The sequence below is a fragment of the Lepidochelys olivacea genome (assembly GCF_965140295.1).
Source record: "Lepidochelys olivacea isolate rLepOli2 genome assembly, chromosome: 2".
In the NCBI taxonomy this organism is placed as follows: Eukaryota; Metazoa; Chordata; order Testudines; family Cheloniidae; genus Lepidochelys; species Lepidochelys olivacea.
In genome coordinates this window covers 210,187,556-210,208,374 of record NC_140412.1, presented here as the reverse complement: position 1 = coordinate 210,208,374, position 20,819 = coordinate 210,187,556, and the positions used below count along the sequence as shown (strand labels likewise).

General features: G+C 43.6%; 1 protein-coding gene across 3 annotated transcripts; it reads left to right on the top strand.

Annotated features, from left to right (window-relative positions):
• The first annotated feature begins 1,458 nt into the window (after positions 1-1,458).
• CCDC126 (coiled-coil domain containing 126) lies at positions 1,459-12,371 on the top strand. 3 transcript variants are annotated; one of them, XM_084621631.1, is made up of 4 exons: positions 1,459-1,494; positions 9,198-9,338; positions 9,921-10,316; positions 11,866-12,371. In XM_084621631.1, the coding sequence occupies exons 3-4, from the start codon at positions 10,079-10,081 to the stop codon at positions 12,048-12,050; spliced, it is 423 nt and encodes a 140-aa protein (XP_084477757.1). In that variant the 5' UTR covers positions 1,459-1,494; positions 9,198-9,338; positions 9,921-10,078; the 3' UTR covers positions 12,051-12,371. The 3 variants fall into 3 exon arrangements, with proteins under 3 accessions (XP_084477757.1, XP_084477756.1, XP_084477758.1); XM_084621630.1 differs by having other exon boundaries at positions 1,463-1,544; XM_084621632.1 differs by lacking the exon at positions 1,459-1,494 and adding an exon at positions 3,392-3,506.
• Positions 12,372-20,819: the final 8,448 nt, after the last annotated feature.

Below are 20,819 nucleotides of genomic sequence, written 5' to 3'. Positions count from 1 at the left end.
CCTATAGAAAAGGTGATCCTAGTCTTGACATGGCCTAATAACGCCTGATCTATATTTAAAAGCTGTTGGCATACCTATGTCAGTTAGGAGTTTGATTCTTGTATGGTTAGGCCTGGTCTACAGTACTAAGTTAGGCTAATGTAAGTTGCCTTGCGTCGACTTATTTGCATATGTGTCTACAATGAAATTTGTCTCTAGCCAACATCGTGGCACATTACAGCAATGCAGTAAAACCACCTCCCTGAAATGATGTGGAGCCATGGTCGACTTACTGAAGTCGATGCAGTGCGACTGTTGACAATGTGTGACCTGTATCAATCCTAACAGTCCTGTAGCAGTTGTCTCACAATTCCCTGCAACAGTGACTACGTCTCAATTTTACACTCCATTGCCCGGGGTCACAGAAATCAGAACTCCGCCTCACACACACACTCCAAGCCTCCCCATGTGTTTTCGAAGTGCCTGTTCCTATTTGCCCACCTTGCTTATATCTAGCAGTTCACTTTTGTTGTGCGCAGCTGTCCAACTGATCATGGTGGCGCCCTGCACTTGTCACGCTCCTGCCTGGAGCAGACAGGAGGTATTGGCTCTCCTGGGCTTGCGAGGGTCAGAGAAGAGCTGTAGTAACAGGGACATCTACCAAGATTGCACAAGGGATGCAGGCAAAGGAGTACAACAGGGATCGGCAGCAGTGCCAGGTGAAAGCAAAGCAACTGCAGCAGGAGTGCAAGACTAGGGAGGCCAACACTAGCCCTGGTGCTGCCCCACAGATGTACTGCTTTCACAATGAAACATGCTGCACTTGGCTGGGCCCCGCCAGCACCCCACAGCCCGCTGCTGAGTTCGGCCAGCACCAACATCAGAGCCACGTATGCCCACACCCAAGGGATACACAGCTTCGGTGGTAACGACGTGCGTTGACCAGTTTGTGGGGTACACATGGCCTGAGACTAATCGGGCATGGGGGAGTTTAACCCTCGCTGAGCCAATGTTTCAGGTTAACCCCCGCTCAGGAACCAGTGGGAAAGTGCTCGACACGCCGCTGAAGGTCAGACACGTTGTTTTCAATATGAAAGCTAAGACCCCGCGCTGCGCGAGGCTGCTACCTAGACACCCGTCCGAGGCGGGCCGCCTGCCCGGCACCTCCTGAGCGGCACAGAACAAAGGCCCGTGCACCCACCCACCCACAGAGGGCCGAAGCGCAAGGAGACCCCAGCAAGCGCTGCGGCGGCGGCTCCCGTGCTGCGGCCACGACTTAGCACTAGGCGGCGACAGCAGCGGCCCGGGAACCCACCCACGCGCGCGCCCTCAGCAAGACACGGGGACTTTAGCCCGCAGCCCGCGCGAAGGGGAGAAGCGGCGCCGCGCCTGCGCTTGGCTCGGCGAAGGCTGCGGAATCCGTTCCCGGCATGCGTCGGGCGGAAGGGCTCGGGGGGCGGGGCTGGGGGATGAGCGGAAGCGGGGCGGGGAGCTGGCGTTGTGCCTGTCAGCCGGGTAGGGAAGGGGTGAGAGCGCCGCCGCCGCGGGAGTCCGAGCCGTTGTTGGTAGGGGCGGCCCCGTGCCCCGGGGGGACAGGGCCTGCCCCGTGCCCAAGGGAGGGTGTTTGAGATGGGGAGTGGCAGGGCCGGCCCCGGGGCGGGGGGGTTGTTTGAGAGGGGGCAGGGATGGGGAGTGGCAGGGCCGGCCCCGGGGCGGGGGGGTTGTTTGAGAGGGGGCAGGGATGGAGAGTAGCAGGGCCGGCGTGGCGGGGGGGTGTTTGAGAGGGGGCAGGGATGGGGAGTAGCAGGGCCGGCCCCGTTCCCCGGGGCGGGGGGTGTTTGAGAGGGGGCAGGGATGGGGAGTGGCAGGGCCGGCCCCGGGGCGGGGGGTGTTTGAGAGGGGGCAGGGATGGGGAGTGGCAGGGCCGGCCCCGGGGCGGGGGGGTTGTTTGAGAGGGGGCAGGGATGGGGAGTGGCAGGGCCGGCCCCGGGGCGGGGGGGTTGTTTGAGAGGGGGCAGGGATGGAGAGTAGCAGGGCCGGCGTGGCGGGGGGGTGTTTGAGAGGGGGCAGGGATGGGGAGTAGCAGGGCTGGCCCCGTTCCCCGGGGCGGGGGGTGTTTGAGAGGGGGCAGGGATGGGGAGTGGCAGGGCCGGCCCCGGGGCGGGGGGGTTGTTTGAGAGGGGGCAGGGATGGAGAGTAGCAGGGCCGGGGTGGCGGGGGGGGGGTGTTTGAGAGGGGGCAGGGATGGGGAGTAGCAGGGCCGGCCCCGTTCCCCGGGGCGGGGGGGTGTTTGAGAGGGGGCAGGGATGGGGAGTAGCAGGGCCGGCCCCGTTCCCCGGGGCGGGGGGTGTTTGAGAGGGGGCAGGGATGGGGAGTGGCAGGGCCGGCCCCGGGGCGGGGGGGTTGTTTGAGGGGGGGCAGGGATGGAGAGTAGCAGGGCCGGCGTGGCGGGGGGGTGTTTGAGAGGGGGCAGGGATGGGGAGTAGCAGGGCCGGCCCCGTTCCCCGGGGCGGGGGGTGTTTGAGAGGGGGCAGGGATGGGGAGTGGCAGGGCCGGCGTGGCGGGGGGGTGTTTGAGAGGGGGCAGGGATGGGGAGTAGCAGGGCCGGCCCCGTTCCCCGGGGCGGGGGGTGTTTGAGAGGGGGCAGGGATGGGGAGTGGCAGGGCCGGCCCCGGGGCGGGGGGGTTGTTTGAGAGGGGGCAGGGATGGAGAGTAGCAGGGCCGGCGTGGCGGGGGGGTGTTTGAGAGGGGGCAGGGATGGGGAGTAGCAGGGCTGGCCCCGTTCCCCGGGGCGGGGGGTGTTTGAGAGGGGGCAGGGATGGGGAGTGGCAGGGCCGGCCCCGGGGCGGGGGGGTTGTTTGAGAGGGGGCAGGGATGGAGAGTAGCAGGGCCGGGGTGGCGGGGGGGGGGTGTTTGAGAGGGGGCAGGGATGGGGAGTAGCAGGGCCGGCCCCGTTCCCCGGGGCGGGGGGGTGTTTGAGAGGGGGCAGGGATGGGGAGTAGCAGGGCCGGCCCCGTTCCCCGGGGCGGGGGGTGTTTGAGAGGGGGCAGGGATGGGGAGTGGCAGGGCCGGCCCCGGGGCGGGGGGGTTGTTTGAGGGGGGGCAGGGATGGAGAGTAGCAGGGCCGGCGTGGCGGGGGGGTGTTTGAGAGGGGGCAGGGATGGGGAGTAGCAGGGCCGGCCCCGTTCCCCGGGGCGGGGGGGTGTTTGAGAGGGGGCAGGGATGGGGAGTAGCAGGGCCGGCCCCGTTCCCTGGGGCGGGGGGTGTTTGAGAGGGGGCAGGGATGGGGAGTGGCAGGGCCGGCCCCGGGGCGGGGGGGGGTGTTTGAGAGGGGGCAGGGATGGGGAGTGGCAGGGCCGGCCTCGGGGCGGGGGGTGTTTGAGAGGGGGCAGGGATGGGGAGTAGCAGGGCCGGCCCCGTTCCCCCGGGGTGTCTGTGAGTGCTAGAGTGGGACAGGGATCGAGGGATGAGAGCTGGACTGCCCTGTGCCGGGATATGAGGCGATATAGGGGCTTCGGTAATTGCAGGTCGGTCTGAGATAGGGATTAGGTCATTGTGTGTGTTCTGTGAACTGGGACAGATATAAGTGTGAGTTTGAGAATGCGTACGGGATGGAGTTTGTTATACTAGGTGTTGGGGGTGGTCGCCGTTGTTGAGCAAAGTGAGGTTATTACCTCATTATCATCAGCATTTTATTTGGATTCTTCTTTATAGATGTCTCCTTGGTCCAGGTCATGCTCTTTTCTCTTTTCCTTCCTCCCCTCCCTGCTCCTGCCCACCCAATCTGTACATGCAATGATTTGCTTTTGCTCTGGTTTGTCCTGTTGCAGCAGTTCCTGGTGCTGGACTGTATGAGCACTTGGATTCTGATGGCAGGAGCAATCCCTTTTTACCCTCTCAAATCCCTGTTGTTAATACCAATGTAATGTTCCCTGTGTGCTTGTAAGGGAGTTGTTGCTGACCTCTCTTATCAGTGCCTCTGTGCAGTGTTCTATGGGAGCTAGCTTCCATGACTCAGCCTTATTCTAGCATGGATCACCCAACTGCACATCTGTGCTGCAATGACCCTGAGTTGTCTTGGAGTGAGTCGGGGTTTTACTATGTGTTGTGCACTGTTAATAATGTATACTTTCCTAAATTGTCCTCTTAGGGATCGCAAGATCTGAGGATTACCAATTTTAGGTATATATACAATTTTAGGTATATATAGAGCCCTTGTTATCATAGAACCTGAGAATGTCACAATCTTTAAATGTATTTATCCTCACAACACCTCTGTGAGGTAAGGAAGTGCTATCACTCTTCTGTGGCTAAGTCCAAATATAACAAGTTATATGAATTATTGTTTGTTTTGGGGAGAACAAGGGATATATTGAGGGAATGATGCATCAAATAGTCAAGTCTTCTCTTACTACCCAAATCTAGAATTTACTCAGGGCGCTAGATTGGTGCTTCCTTAAAAGTAGTTTTGTGTTTCCTTCTGCATTTGCTATAGAATCACAATTTTACCCCATATAATTCCTAAACTTTAAGAACTGTACTATGGCTGCTGTGACTCTGAAAAACTAATGTGTTTGCTGTACTGTAAGGACCCAATCTAACTTTCATAGGGTCCAAGCATGTCACTTGCCAGAAAATCAAAGCAATGAGTCTTCTGTTACTGCTTAGTATGCTATTCCACAGCCTACCATACCACACTGTCATCTGTCTGTCTTTATTGTATGTAAACTTTCACGTATAAAATATAATTCAGTTACTTCTAGTGACAATCTCTTATACCTCCTTTAAATAACATTTTTCTTTCCTTGGAGTTTAACCTTTCAGATATTTATAGATTATTATCATGTCTCCTGTTTAAACAAGCTATATATATTTACCTTTTATTAAACTTTCTCTATAAATCATTCACTCCAACGTTAAACTCCTTTTTTGTACCTCATTATTGGAAAGATACAGATAACTAGAATGGAATGTACTTTTCCAGGTGTGATATAAAGAAGGATTTTCTCTCTGTTCTGTGATAATGACCTGGGGCCTACTTAGGCTAGTTTGCAGCAATTTAGTAATCTGATGCTTTTTCTTGGTGGCTCCAATCTTTGCTCCATAATCCAGGTTACTGTTTGTAAAATAAGCCCCTTAGGTGTTATATATTTACCAACACAACCTTCCGAATGTGAACAGATTGTAAACTGATGAAGTTTTAGTTCACAGTTCTGAGAGGCGAGTTGTTCCAGTTAATCTCAATGTAGTATTACCTCTGGATCTAAAATATGATTTAAATATCACTTTTGTTGCTACTAGAGCTGTCAAGCAATTAAAAAAATGAATTGCGATTAATTGTGCTATTAAACAATAATAGAATACCATTTATTTAAATATTTTTGGATGTTTTCTACATTTTCAAATATATTGATTTCAATTACAAGACAGAATACAAAGTGTACAGTTCTCACTTTATATTTATTTTTATTACAAATATTTGCACTATAAAAAACAAAAGAAATAGTATTTTTCAATTCACCTAATACAAGTACTGTAGTGCAATCTCTTTATCATGAAAGTTCAACTTACAAATATAGAATTATGTACAAAAAATAACTGCATTTAAAAAAAATAAAACAATGTAAAACTTTAGAGCCTACATGTCCACTCAGTCCTGCTTCAGCCAATCACTCAGGCAGACACGTTTGGTTACATATACGGGAGATACTGCGGCCTGCTTTTTATTTACAATGTCACCTGAAAGTGAGAACAGGCATTCGCATGGCACTTTTGTAGCTGGTGTTGCAAGATATTTATGTGCCAGAAATGCTAAACATTCGTATGCCCCTTCATGCTTCGGCCGCCATTCCACAGGACATGCTTCCAGATTGATGATGCTCATTTAAAAAAAAAAGTGTTAATTAAATTTGTGACTGAACTCCTTGGGGGAGAACTGTATGTCTCCTGTTCTGTTTTACCCGCATTCTTCCATATATTTCATGTTATAGCAGTCTCGGATGATGACCCAGCACATGTTCATTTTAATAACACTTTCAAAGCGGATTTGACAAAACTCAAAGAAGGTACCAATGTGAGATTTCTAAAAATAGCTACAGCACTCAACTCAAGGTTTAAGAATCTGAAGTGCTGTCCAAAATCTGAGAGGGACGAGGTGTGGAGCATACTTTCAGAAGTCTTAAAAGAGCAACACTCAGATGTGGAAACTACAGAACCTGAACCACCAAAAAATAAAATCAGCCTTCTGCTGGTGGCATCTGACTCAGATGATGAAAACGAACATGCGTCGGTCTGCTGTGCTTTGGATCGTTATCGAGCAGAACCCGTCATCAGCATGGACACATGTCCTCTGGAATGGTGGTTGAAGCAGGAAGGGACATATGAATATCTAGCGCATCTGCCATGTGAATATATTGCAATGCCGGCTACAACAGTGCCATGAGAATGCCTGTTCTCATTTTCATGTGACATTGTAAACAAGAAGCAGGCAGCATTATCTCCTGAAAATTGTAACCAAACTAGTTTGTCTGAGTGATTGGCTGAAATAGGACTGAGTGGATGTGTAGGCTCTAAAGTTTTACATTTTGTTTTTGAGTACAGTTATGCAACACAAAAATCTACATTTGTAAGTTATACTTTCACGATAAAGAGATTGGACTACAGTACTTGTATGAGGTGAATTGAAAAATACTATTTCTTTTATCACTTTTACAGTGCAAATATTTGTAATAAAAATAATATAAAGTGAGCACTGTACACTTTGTATTCTGTGTAAAAAAACATCCAAAATATTTAATACATTTCAATTGGTATTCTATTAACAGTGTGATTAATCGCAATTAATTTTTTTTTGAGTTAAGTGCGTTTAATCGACAGTCCTAGTTTCTACTTCATTTCTGAGTAAAGTATAGAAGAAACAAGAGGAACAATATGAAGATAAGCACAATCCACTTGGAGTGGTATCTCCTCTTGGTGTCATGAGCCTGTGGGTTTTGGTTTGTAGGTAGAACGTGGAAAATTACCACTACTCTTGTCCCATTTTGACCCTCAGGATGTGATCCCCCTGTGTACACAGCGCATTGGCCTCGTGCCTTCTTATTTCTTGTATTGTGTATTCATGTCTAATTTGTTAATAATTTATTTACAGTTATTTTACAGCTCCTGGGAATTATGCAATGGTTTCTGAGTTCTCTAATCTAGTAAACAGGGATATTCCCCAAAACCTTAGTAGATAAGTGCATTTAAACTGCACTCTTATTGTTAGGCCCTTGTGTTCCCTTTCCTCAAAGAAAACTCTTCTTATCTTCTAACTGGTTGGTGATTCAATGAGAGGCTGTGGTATTCCTTCTGAGCTAATTCTGATCAAATGGTTCAGTAAGGTATTGAAGGTCACTCTGCAGCAAAAGATGTCACTTCTAGTAGAAGAGAGATACTGAGGTCATGATCACACGTATTAAAAATCCCATAACACTTTTCACAAGATTTAGGGGTGTTAATCCTTGTATCCTGTCTAAGTTATAACTTGAGTCATTATATGTTGTCTACTGTAATTGCTATAGGCCTGGTCTAAAATATCTGAAGACTAATGGGTACTGGAGATAGTCAGCAAAGAGTTTACAATAGAATTTATCAGGGCTTCTTGGGGTTTAATACTTAGCTGGTGATGCTGAACAAAATTAGCCCTGGTCTAAACTGACTGCTAAAATGTATTCAGCATTGTATAAGTTAGCATGGACAACCCTGTTCAGATGTGGGTGAAATCTAAGTGTGGTGCAGGCCGTATCTTTTCATTTGGATGTGAAGAGGAGTCTTCACTTCCTCTTCTAAACTTTCTCGTTAGGGCTGTTCACTGTTAAACAGCTGCTATATTCCTTCCAAGTGTAGAGGAAGTGATTCTCATACGTAATATTTTTGAAGGACTTTGGAATCCTTTGAGATTAATACTGCTTTGTAAATGTAATACTGCTTTGTAAATGTAAGGTGTGGTTATTAATTTGTCTAAAATAGTGCCAAATCATCTATTTAAGTTTTCAAACATTTTGTCATTGAAACAATCTGTTTTGTCCTTATGGTAGGGGGAAAGGGGCAGGCTTTATCTTGATTATATTCCTGAGCCTTGCATGTGTTACGAACAACAAAATACTTTGTCACTCAAACCACTATGGTCCCCATATTTAGCTCCTTTTTAATGTGATCACGGCTTTACTAAGATACATTGACTACTTCACCTAGTCAAGCTAGCAAGGATAATCCCAGAGGAACCGAAAGCACTGTCTTTGCCTACTGTGTGATTTTTTTATATTATTTTTTAAAATCTTCTGTTGGGTCAGTACGCTGTGTCAGAAGTAAAACACATTGGAAAGAGAAATTTTAACTACTTGTACACTTTAGAGGATTCTAAATTAACTTTGTTAACTCAAGAAAGGTACCTAGACATTGCTGTGGGCAGCCCAATGAAGACCTTGACTTAATGTGCAGCTATGGTCCAGAAAGCCAAGCTGTTAGGATGCCAAAGGAACATGATAGAGAAGAATATGGAAAATACAATGCCATTATATAAATCAATGCTGAAGCCTCACCTAGAATATTATGTGCAGTACTGTTTACCTAATCTCAAATGGCATATTGCAGAATTGGAAGAGGTCCAGAGAAGGATAACACCTGATTAGAGGCATGAGGAAAAACTCATTTAAAGAAAGACTGAAAAAATTGGGTTTGTTTACCTTAGAAAGGAGACAAATAAGAGGGGATATGATAAAAATATGTCAAAGGTTGATCCAGAGTTTCTGTTCTCCCTGACATGACACAAAACAAGGGGATGTTTTAATGAAATTAAAAGATGGAAGATGCAAAACTTATAGAAGGAAATATTTTTTTCACACATTATTAAGCAGTAGAAGTCATTGCCACAGGATACTGTAGAGGCCAAATACTGAGTAAGATTGTAAACAAGGATTTTAAAAGGCAAAGTAGCTGCTTAAAAGAAGAAATCTTTGCCTGCCTTTCAAACAGAAGAAGTGACTTTATGTATGTGAAATTTGTGTTTGTATGTATGCTAAGCCACAGTATCCAGTTCCAATCGTTATTTTAGTAATTTTGGGCTTTCAGACATAGTTGCTTACGATTAGGCACTGCTCAACGTGAGGCTCCTCCTTGAAAATGTTGGTCTTAACATAATATGCAGAACTTTATTTGAATAAACTTTGCTTGACATGCAGAGCTTTCTTTGAAGATGTATGGCCGATACTACTCCATACCCTCAGAAGCTGGATATTTGGTTTATAAATACTGATATGTTCCTGCTGATCACTTCCCACCTGAAGTCATAATCTGTAGTGGCATCAAAATTGGTTGCTACGGTAAGGATTATATAACTAATGGATGATTATTAGCCAAAGTGCTATAAGGAGGTGTAACTTCATTATGTTTTATTAAGACACTGACTGTGTTTGATCCTGTACAAAAGCAAATGAGGACCTTACCAAAGAAACTTAGTCTAAATAAATTTTATGTTTAAGTTTCACCATAGCCTTGTGACTTTCAGTGGGGAATAAGCAACAGCTGCAGATGAATTTGCAAGGACTTTTTTTGTGAAAATATGGCATTATAAACAACCCAAAAATATTGCTTACAAACTGAATAGTTTCTAAAGGGAAGAGTTTTTTACAGGTTTCTATAAGATTGAACGCAAATGCACTTTAAAAAGTTAATTACAATTACAGTAATTTAAAACTGAAGCAATGATGGTGGCATTGAAGTTTTGACTTGATGCAGAAAAGCTAAAAGACAAAGCTGTAGAAATAAGTGAGGTGGACAGTTATGTTTCTGCACAGATATGAATCCACAAAGAATTTCTAGAATATCTAATAACTTGAAAACTTTTTTGTTCTTTTTCCTAGTGAATGAGCATTTTGACTAATCTTGTAATACTTCAAATTTAGGAATCAGTTGACGTGGAGAAAATGTGTTTAAGATGGTCCACCCAGAAGATTTGTTACTTTGTGAAGATCTTGCTTTTGACGAATATGTAAATACCATGACAACTTCAAATTGAATTATTTTTTGTGAAATCAAGACTCATCTGTTGCCTTCATCAGAAATGTTTTTAACATTTTCAAGAAAAAACATGTCCCAGAAACTGAGTTTGTTGTTGCTGGTGTTTGGATTCATTTGGGGCTTGATGTTGCTGCGCTATACTTTTCAGCATCCAAGGCACCAAACCAGTGCTGAATTGCGTGAACAGATACTAGACTTAAGTAAAAGATATGTGAAAGCACTGGCAGAAGAAAATAAGAACATAATGAATGGTGGTAATGGAGCCTCAATGGCAGGATATGGTAAGATTAAATAAACCTGGCTACACAAACCGTTTTGTTCTAAACTGCCTTTGGTACAGCTTTTAAATCTTATTTTAAATGGTACATGGAACTCTTCAAAGTAATTTTGTATGTGCTGACTGTGTGTTTGCTCATTGATAGGGCTTAATTTTAAGGCATAACTTCTTTTAACACTTGTTCTTTAAACATAGTTGTATGTATTATAGTAATTTGACTGTCAGAATCAATACTAGGTTGTCTTGTTTCTCCACCAATTGGAAATAGAGCTCTGGGGGGTTTTCTCCACAGTAACATGAAGGACTACATTCATAATGTAGGAATTAAATGTAAAATTAAAACACTTCACTACCCAAACACTGTCACTTTGTGTTATTTCTACCTTTTTATTGCTTTTATCTCCCCCCCCCTTAATTTTCTTCTCTTCTACTATTAACAAACAATGAGAAGCAATCATGATGGTAGAATGGGAGAGATGGGGGAATGATTATGTATTTAGCAGAATCTGACCCTTATTTTACAGATGGCAGTAGAGTGCTCCAAATCTTGAGCCTCCATTGTGTTTGCATCAGCATATTCCCCTCTGACTTGACACCACTGTGCCCTGTTACCTGTGCACCCGCTATATGTCTATAGCCTATGCTCATCTAAAATGCAAGAGAGATCTGTGTGTGGTTTACTTATTGAGATCTGTTTAACGTAAACATTGAAAATTTCTCATTTCTGAAAGAATACGTACAGCAAAGTGAATTTTTTTGTTGAATTATGTTGATTACTGCATTGTTTGCTTAGTAGTCTTGCCCATTTGTGTTCTTCCTTCCCACACCGTGATTAACTGTCCTCTTCCACCCTGCTTTTTTTTCTCGATATATAGATAAGTTGATCTAAAAAGAACCTAAGTCTAAATCTTTACATCCAAGAATTTTAAAATAAGAAAGAAACTGTATTCCTTTTTTCTGCTTTAAGAATTACATTGTGTATTACAAAAGTGCTCTACCTTGTCCTGTGGCAGACAGCACGTTCTGAACTTGGAGAATAATTGGAAAGGAACTACAGAAGGAAATAATTAAGATCCATCTTATCTAGGGTGGAAAAACTAAGTGCTTTCTAATGCTGCCAAGTGCCAGAAGCTGTTATACAGGTTGAATTTATTTTGCCTCTACTGCTGCTGTGGGTTAAAGTCCAAAATATTACCCTTAAATAGTCACTTATCTTTTAAAAAAAAAATTGGGGGAGGACTAGGGGAGACTAATGTTATTTTATATTCTATGATTCAATTGGCCAATTCTCAGTTTGCTATTGTGGTAGTATCTTCAAGTATGCAAAAAATAAGAAATAGTACTTTTTAAACATATGGACAGCTAGAATCCATATGTTGGAGAATTAAAGCACACTCTACCTTTTCTCTATCTTCTCCAAACAAATCCAGGAAAAAAGAAAAGCAACCTTTGGAGACATAAGTTAGATGTCCAAATCTGCAAATTTCTCACACACTGCTGATAATATAAATGAACAGTATTCAATGCTACTTTCTTTGTTTTGTCTTCTTCAGCTGATCTCAAAAGAACGATTGCTGTTCTTCTGGATGACATCTTACAACGTCTGGTGAAACTGGAAAACAAAGTTGACTACATTGTTGTGAATGGCTCAGCAACAAATACCACCAATGGAACTAGTGGTAATCTGGTGCCAGTAACTACAAGTAAACGTGTAAATGCAGCAAGCAATATTAGATAACATACAAGATCACCTTATATTTCTTTATCTATCATCGATTTGATTGGATTCAAGAAAAGCTTTTTACCTCTGGCTAGGCAAAGCAATAGTTGACACTAACATATCGTACACTGTTCTGCTATAGAATGTGCTGAGTACATGCAGTCCCAACTTCTGTACATAAGGTTCTCAGAGGATTAATTTGTTGCTTTCAGAAAGTTCTGTTAAAGCAGTGCTGTACAATATCGTATTTAAAGATATTCTGGTAACTTGGTTGATGTAGTATGCCAAATGGGTGATACTTTATAATATTTGAAGTTAAACTAAAATGGAAAAATATATATTCACTTGTAAAATATATTTATTTAAATAAAAATGTAACATATCTTTTGGATAGATTGATTATATAGCTTAATCATTGTTTGTGTGATTGGTTTTAAACAGGTAACTAAGGATAATGTAATGTTAGAAGATGTGCATTTACAGTACAGTATTTTGTTACTTATTAATTTGCTAGTGATATGTTGAAGATAACATTGAGATGTTTTAAAAATTGCAACCCAAAGAATGTCTTTATTTGCACTACCTGCTAGAATAGCTAGAGAGAATTTATTGTATATTTAAAAAAATCAATTATAATGAAAATCTTAGGTAGCAACACTGTCCAGATATCTTTGCTCCAGAAATAGGTCAGTTAAATTATCAAAGGCAAAACAATCTCTGATATCTTTCTATGAAATAGCTATGTATGATATTTGTGTGTGTATTTTGTAACTTCAGATAAGTTATTTAAGAGATGGAAGTCAGTTTTCAGATATGTGAATATTTGTATTCATTGCTGTTTCTTTTCAATATTTTAGTATCTTGCAGTGTGTGACAAATATAGCACATCATCTTCTTAAGTTACTTTTTTAAACAGGAGGGAGTAGGTAAACGAAGTTGAAGGGAAGCAGAGCATCTTGGCATATACTAAAGAGAAGCATGTGCTAATGGTGTTTTATGAGGGACATAGGTGGGAGCTGAGGTTACGTTGCCTTATATCCACGTTAGCCTTACAGAAATGAAAATTGTAGTGAGGGTGCACTATATTTAAAAATGTGCTTTCTGCATCATGAATGCTAAAATGAAAGTGCCATTCAGTCCTATGTTTTTTAAAACTATATTGAGTGGTTGGGGTTTTGGGTTTTTTTTTTTTTTTAGAATTATGTTCAGGAATTTTTGCTTGAAATATGCTGTGTAATAGCTTTTCAATATTTTATTAAAAAACAAACAAACTGAATAAGACCAGAAGTGCTGGATGACATATGGTCTCACGGTTTTCTGCTTTTCTCCCCGATGATAGTCTGGACTGGTCTAGAGGAAAGTAGAATATATAAATAAAACTTGAGTTAGTGTCCAACTGTTTCTTATTTTGTGTTTGAGATGCTGAGTGTAAACTTTTTTTTCCAGGAAGAAAGAAAATAAAATTGTATTTGTGAAAGTTTTTTGTTTTGTTTTTTAATTAAGTGATTCACTTTTTCCTGTTTTCTACATGTAGTCTCTCTACGTACCTTGAGACTTTAAACTATTGATCTTTGTAGTTTATCACTAATTCTAAAGTCTGCTATTTATCTCATAGGCTATATAAGTAGAAGAATGGGTATAATTCATTTGGTTTTGAAACCCCAATATTTCTCAAAAACTTTTGCCTAGGTTGGAGGGGAGAGAAGAAAATATGACTGTGCAATAGTTTGGGGGGGGGGGGGGAAGTTTTCGAAGGCACAGAAGACAGCTAGACACATAACTCCTGTTGATGCATTTGAAAAATCTCCGACTAATCTGAAGGTACGCTGTTTTTCTGGATACTGGTTGATTTCACCAGGCAAGTTTTAGTAATATTTAGTAATGCATATATAAACTGGTCGTTGATTACTCCTCTTGAGGAGCATAAAGTCCAAAAGAAAATTGTCAAGGACTACTAGACATGAGTGGTAAAAGTTTCAAAAGTAGGCAGATGGATCTCTTAGGACATAAGAACGGCCATACTGGGTCAGACCAAAGGTCCATCTAGCCCAGTATCCTGTCTTCTGACAGTGGCCAATGCCAGGTGCCCCAGAGGGAATGAAAAGAACAGGTAATCATCAAGTGATCCTCCCCTGTCACGCAGTCCCAGCTTCTGGCAAACAGAGGCTGGGGGCACCATCCCTGCCCATCCTGGCTAATAGCCATTGATGGACCTATCCTTCATGAATTTATTTAGTTCTTTTTTGAAACCTGTTATAGTCTTGGCCTTCACAACATCCTCTGGCAAGGAGTTCCACAGGTTGACTGTGTTGTGTGGAATAAATACTTCCTTTTGTTAGTTTTTAACCTGCTACCTATTAATTTCATTTGGTGGCCCCTAGTTCTTGTGTTATGAAAAGGAGTAAATAACACTTCCTAATTTACTTTCTCCACACCAGTCATGATTTTATAGACCTCTATCATATCCCCCCTTAGTCGTCTCTATTCCAACCTGAAAAGTCCCAATATTATTAATCTCTCCTAATACGGCAGCTGTTCCATACCCCTAATAATTTTTGTTGCCCTTTTCTGAACCTTTTCCAAGTCCAATATATCTTTTTTGAGATGGGGCAAGCACGTCTGTACGCAGTATTCAAGATTTGGGCATACCATGGATTTATATAGAGGCAATGTGATATTTTCTGTCTTATTATCTATCCCTTAATGATTCCAAACATTCTGTTCCCTTTTTTGACTGCCGCTGCACATTGAGTGGATGTTTTCAGAGAACTATCCACAATGACTCCAAGGTCTGTTTCTTGAATGGTAACAGCTAATTTAGACCCCATCATTTTATATGTATAGTTGGGATTATGTTTTCCAATGTGCATTACTTTTCATTTATTAACATGGAATTTCATGTGCCATTTTGTTGCCCAGTCACCCAGTTTTGAGAGATCCTTTGTAGTTCTTTGCAGTCTGCCTGGGGCTGAACTATCTTGAGTAGTTTTGTATCCTCTGCAAATTTTGCCACCTCACTATTTACCCCTTTTTCCAGATCATTTATGAATATGTTAAATAGGACTGGGACCAGTATAGACCCCTGGGGACACTACTGTTTACCTCACTCCATTCTGAAAACTGACCATTTATTCCTAGTCTTTGTTTCCTATCTCTTAACCAGTTACCAATCTATGAGAGAACCTTCCCTCTTATCCCATGACTGCTTACTTTGCTTAAGAGCCTTTGGCGAGGGACCTTGTCAAAGGCTTTCTAAAAATCTAAATACACTATATCCACTGGATCCCCTTTGTCTACGTGCTTGTTGAGCCCCTCAAAGAATTCTATTAGATTGGTGAGACATGATTTCTTTATACAAAAACCATGTTGACTATTCCCCAACAAATTATGTTCATCTAGTGTCTGACAATTTTGTTCTTTACTATAGTTTCAACCAGTTTGCCCGGTACTGGAGTCAGGCTTAGTGTCCTGTAATTGCCGAGGTTTCCTCTGGAGCCCTTTTTAAAGATTGGCATCTCATTAGCTATCCTCCAGTCATTTGGTACAGATGACAGTTAGTAGTCCTCCAATTTCACATTTGAGTTATTTCAGAACTCTTGGGTGAATACCATCTGGTCCTGGTAACTTATTACTGTTTTTAGTTTATCAGTTTGTTCCAAAACCACCTCTAATGACAGCTTGATCTGGGACAGTTCCTCAGATTTGTCACCTAAAAAGAATGGTTCAGGTTTGGGAATCTCCCTCACATTCTCAGCCATGAAGATTGATGCAAAGAATTCATTTAGTTTCTCTGCAATGGCCTTATCCTCCTTGAGTGCTCCTTTATCATCTTGATTGTTCAGTGGCCCCACTGGTTGTTTAGCTGGCTTCCTGCTTCTGATGTACTTAAAATTTTTTTTGCTATTACTTTTTGAGACTTTGGCAAGAAGCAGTCATTTAAAGTGCCAAGAAACTTTATCTCTGCATCCCTTCATAAGGTGATAAGTACGCAGTCAATATGGGGATAGTTGAAATCCCACATTATTATTGAGTTTTTTACTGTAATAGCCTCTCTAATCTTCCTGAGCATTTCAGTCACGATCACCATCCTAGTCACGTGGTCTGTAATATATCCCTACAGTTATATTCTTATTATTCAAGCATGGAATTACTATCCATAGAGATTCTATGGTGCTGTGTGGTTCATTTAAGGTTTTTACTTCATTTGATTCTCTGCTTTCTTTCACATACAGTGCCACTTCCCCACCAGCATGACCTGTTCTGTCCTTCTGATATATTTTGTACCCTGGTATTACTGTCCCATTGATTATCCTCATTCCACCAAGTTTCTGTGATGCCTATTATATCAATATCCTCATTTAATACGAGGCACTCTAGTTCACACATCTTATTATTTAGACTTCTAGCACTGGTATATAAGCACTTTAAAAACTTGTCACTGTTTAGCTGCCTGCCATTACATGATGTAACTGAATGGGACTTTTTTTCAGTTGACTGTTTCTCCTCAGATTCCACCTGTATTTTATCATCTTCCATTCTCTCTTCCTTATTAGGACATAGAGAATCTCAATCTGTAGATCCTTCCGTAAGGGATTTCTGAACCACGTGCTCCTCTGCACCTGTCAGCTTTCCCCCCAGCCCTTAGTTTAAAAACTGCTCTATGACCTTTTTAATTATAAGTGCCAGCAATCTGGTTCCATTTTGGTTTAGGTGGAGTCCATCCTTCCTGTATAGGCTCCCCCTTTCCAAAAATTTCCCTAGTTCCTAATAAATCTAAACCCCTCCTCCCTACACCATCGTCTCATCCATGCATTGAGACCTTGCAGTTCTGCTTGTCTAACTGGGCCCTCAGTGTGGAACTGGAAGCATTTCAGAGAGTGCTACCATGAGGTCCTGGACTTAAATCTCTTACCTAGCAGCCTAAATTTGGCTTCCAGGACCTCTCCCCTATGTTTCGCTATGTCATTGGCACCTCCATGTACCATGACCACTGGCTCCTCCCCCGCACTACACATAAGCCTATCTAGATGTCCCGAGAAATCCGCAACCTTCGCACAGCGTAGGCAAGTCACCATGCAGTTCTCCCGGTCATCGCAAACCCATCTATTTATGTTTCTAATGATCAAATCGCCCATAACTAATACTTGTCTCTTTCTAACAACTGGAGTTCCCTCCCCTGGAGAGGTATCCTCAGTTCAACAGGATACCACAACATCATCTGGAAGTAGGGTCTCAACTATGGGATCGCTTCCCTCTGCTCCAGTTGGATATTCTCCTTCCCTGAGACTTTTATCCTCCTCAACAGCACAGGTTGTCAGACCGGGGGTGGGACCATTCCAGTGTCCTGGAAAGTCTTATCTGTGTATCTCTCTGTCTCCCTTAACTCCTCCAGCTCAGTCACCCTGCTTACAAAGCCCGTACACCGTCTCTGAGGGCTAGGAGTTCCTTGCACTAAATGCATATGTCACAGCATCACTGGGCGATGCTCTGGAACTACTCCATACGAAGCCAGTCAGGACTCTGGGGGCACCTCCTCTCCGTGAGCATACTGTCTCCAGGGCAAGAAGCTTACACAACTTCAGACTTCCTGGGGCTGACCTCAGAGCATTCAGCATCCCCTTTTCACACCGTGCACTTCCCACATCAAGTCCGCACTGGCAGGGCTTCTGGGGAAGCCAGAGGGCCCTGCACCCCAGCTCCGCAGTCAGACGTGACTCTCAGCCAACCAGTAAAACAGAAGGTTTATTAGACGACAGGAACATGGTCTAAAACAGAGCTTGTAGGTACAGAGAACAGGACCCCTCAGTCAGGTCTGTCTTGGGGGGCAGGGAGCCCAGAGCCCCCTCTGGGCATCCTTCCATTTCCCCAGCCAGCTCCAAACTGAAACCCTCCTGCCCCTCCTCTGGCCTTTGTCTCTTTCCCAGGCCAGGAGGCCACCTGATCTCTTTGTTCTCCAGCACCTTCAGTTGGCACCTTTGCAGAGGAGGGGCCCAGGCCATCAGTTGCCAGGAGACAGGGTGTCGGCCATTCTCTGTGCAGACAGCATCACACTGGCACTCTAGGGCTCTGCAACAATCACACACCCTAGATACTTAAGAAATGCGAAGGGGAAACGAAGGCACCCACACAGTATTCAGAGAAAACATTAAGAATATTCCCAGTTCATCACAGCACACATACGCCACCTGCCCATAGGGCAGGTAATCATACATGCTGCATTGGGTGCAATAAACTGGGTAGCCCCCACTTTGTTGCTGGACTTCTGCCTGCATTCTCTTTTTACTCCTGTCGCTGGTTCCTTTGTTGTTGTTTTGTTTTTATCACGGGATGTTTTTTAGCTTAAGTTTAAAGAAGTTTAGGGAATGTGAAGTGTATGTAGCCACCCACCCCACATTCCCCCTGTAAACTCCCTTGCAAAACTCCCCTGTTAACCACTCCTGTTCACTGGATCCTTGGGGCCAGGGGTGGCCAACCTGTGCCTGAGAAGGAGCTAGAATTTGCCAATGTATATTGCCAAAGAGCCACAGTATTATCTCATCAGCCTCCATCAGCTCCCCTGCCAGCTGCCCTGCCAATCAGCGCCTCCCCTCCCTCCCTGTACCTCACGCAGGATGCAGGAGGATCTGGGAGGCGAGGAGAAGAGCGAGGGTGCAGCAAGCTTCGGGGACAGGGCCTTGGGGAAAGGGGTGAAGTGGGGGCAGGGCCAGTGACAGAGGCAGGGGTTGAGCAGTGAGCATTGGAAAGTTGGTACCTGTAGCTCCAGCCCTGGAGCCCGTGTCTATGCAAGGAGCCGCATATTAACTTCTGAAGAGCCATATGCAGCTCCGGAGCCACAGGTTGGCCACCCCTGCTCTGGTCGCTTAGGAGCAGGCTTTTTAAAGCCCTGGTCTTCCTGAGTAGCCCCGCCCCCTGGTTAAGGGTTGATGGGTGCTAAAGGGACCAAAGCCTTGTTAAGAAGCTCTCAGCCTTGCCTAGCAGGCCGCTAGGCTCAGCACCCATACGGTCAGCACACAGTCCAGACCACAAACAGACCACACGGTACGTTTCAGTCCAGCAGCAAGCACACCACACCACAACAAACAAACACACACACAACAGACAACAAACTTACCCCAAGGGTCATGTAAGCACTCCTCCTTTACCCGGAGAAGTCCCTCGCAAAACTTCCCTGTTCACTAGCTCTTTGCCCAGGCACTGTCGATAAGGGATTTTGATGACTGATGAGCTTGTGTAGATTTGTGTGCAATCATACAACTATTACAAAGCAGTTCTGTACTTTTGTAGTAAACAGTTGCACTGTCTTTCAGCTTTATGTAATACACGTACTCACTGGATATAGCTTATAAAAATACTAAATATTTAAGGAGAACTTGTAGATAATATATATAACAAATATTAAATTACTTTTGTGGATGGAACAGATGTCTCACTACTGTTTTAACAATACAGTGTTATACTTCTAATTTCAGGTTATGTCAGAAACCACAAAAGAATTGGGCTGTTTCAAACTGGTACAACACAGAATTTATTGATAAATAATTTTTTTAGCTGGTAACTACTCTGAAACCAACTGACTTTTTTTTTTTTAATTTTACTGTGGTTTTCTAATGGACCTGAATTTTCTCAATCACAATCTGTTTCATGCCCCTTTTGGGCATAAAGTAATTCACGTATTCTTGCACTTCAATGATTGGCTAACTTGGGCAAGGAAAGCTAGTGAATTCAACACCCAAAATAAAGGTCATAACTTGCTAGGTAGGAATAGATGAAGGAGGAAAAAGTAGTCTTGGCAACTGCTACCTGGAGAGCCAGAAGCACCTGGGAATCCAACACAATCCCCAATATGTTCCAGACCTGATTACTATAGCAAGCACACATGTCCAATCAAGGCAACTGAAATAATCTCTCATTTTCCTCAGTTGCCTTCTCCAATCTGTGAATTACTTCAGTTTTATCCTGTTTGAGTCCGAGCCTGCTAGCCCTCATCTAAGATCCAATCTCAGCAAGCCCATGGGTCATTTGCTCAGTTGTGCTGTCCGTCATCTGAAATGGAGACTTTAACAAACTGCAGCCGCAATGCAACCACCTCTAACAGCTTTATGTAGGTGTGCATAGCACAATGGAGCCCTGAGCAAAAGTTGGGGCCTCCAGCTGTTGTTGTAATCCAAATAATATATGTTGAACAGGAGCAGTGGCAGAGCCTTGTGAAGCCCCATATTAGAGAATCATTGGAGCATACAAAATGTCCCCCTGCCCCCCACCAAAAAAAAGCCCCTCTGGGACCTGTCATGAAGAATCCCACCAACTGCTACTAGGTCACAGATGCGTGCGGATCTATTTTTATTTTTTTTAATAAAGACAAGGATGTAGACCTAAAAGTAAATGTAGCAGAACATCAGTCTCCTGGGCATCCAGTCATGTGCTTTAGCACTACTTTCTCCCTCTTTAATTGGCTCATTTTTTCTTGGGTACAATCCTCTTGTTTCTACAGCTGTTGTTTGCCAGAATCTTTAACAGGGAAAAATATATTAGTTCACCCTGAAAGTACTTGCTAATGGAGAAAACTATGATTTTTTTTAAATAAATGAGAGGCTTAAATTCTATTGCATAACCCAAAAAACTCCCCAAAATCAGAATACTCCATGCTACAAGATGGAGATGAACTGAATAAATGAGGTCATTAATACATGAAGTCATTTCAACTGTTCTTTAAATAAGCAGACATGACCTTAGTACAGTTTTCAGTCTGCATCTTTAGGTGCCTAAATACCTTCGAAAAATCTGGCC

Excerpts from the sequence above, each read along its gene's own strand:
- CCDC126 (XM_084621631.1), top strand. The coding sequence starts at position 10,079 with ATGTTTTTAACATTTTCAAGAAAAAACATGTCCCAGAAACTGAGTTTG. Across the intron at positions 10,317-11,865 it reads AGCCTCAATGGCAGGATATG|CTGATCTCAAAAGAACGATT; the intron begins GTAAGATTAAAT and ends TGTCTTCTTCAG.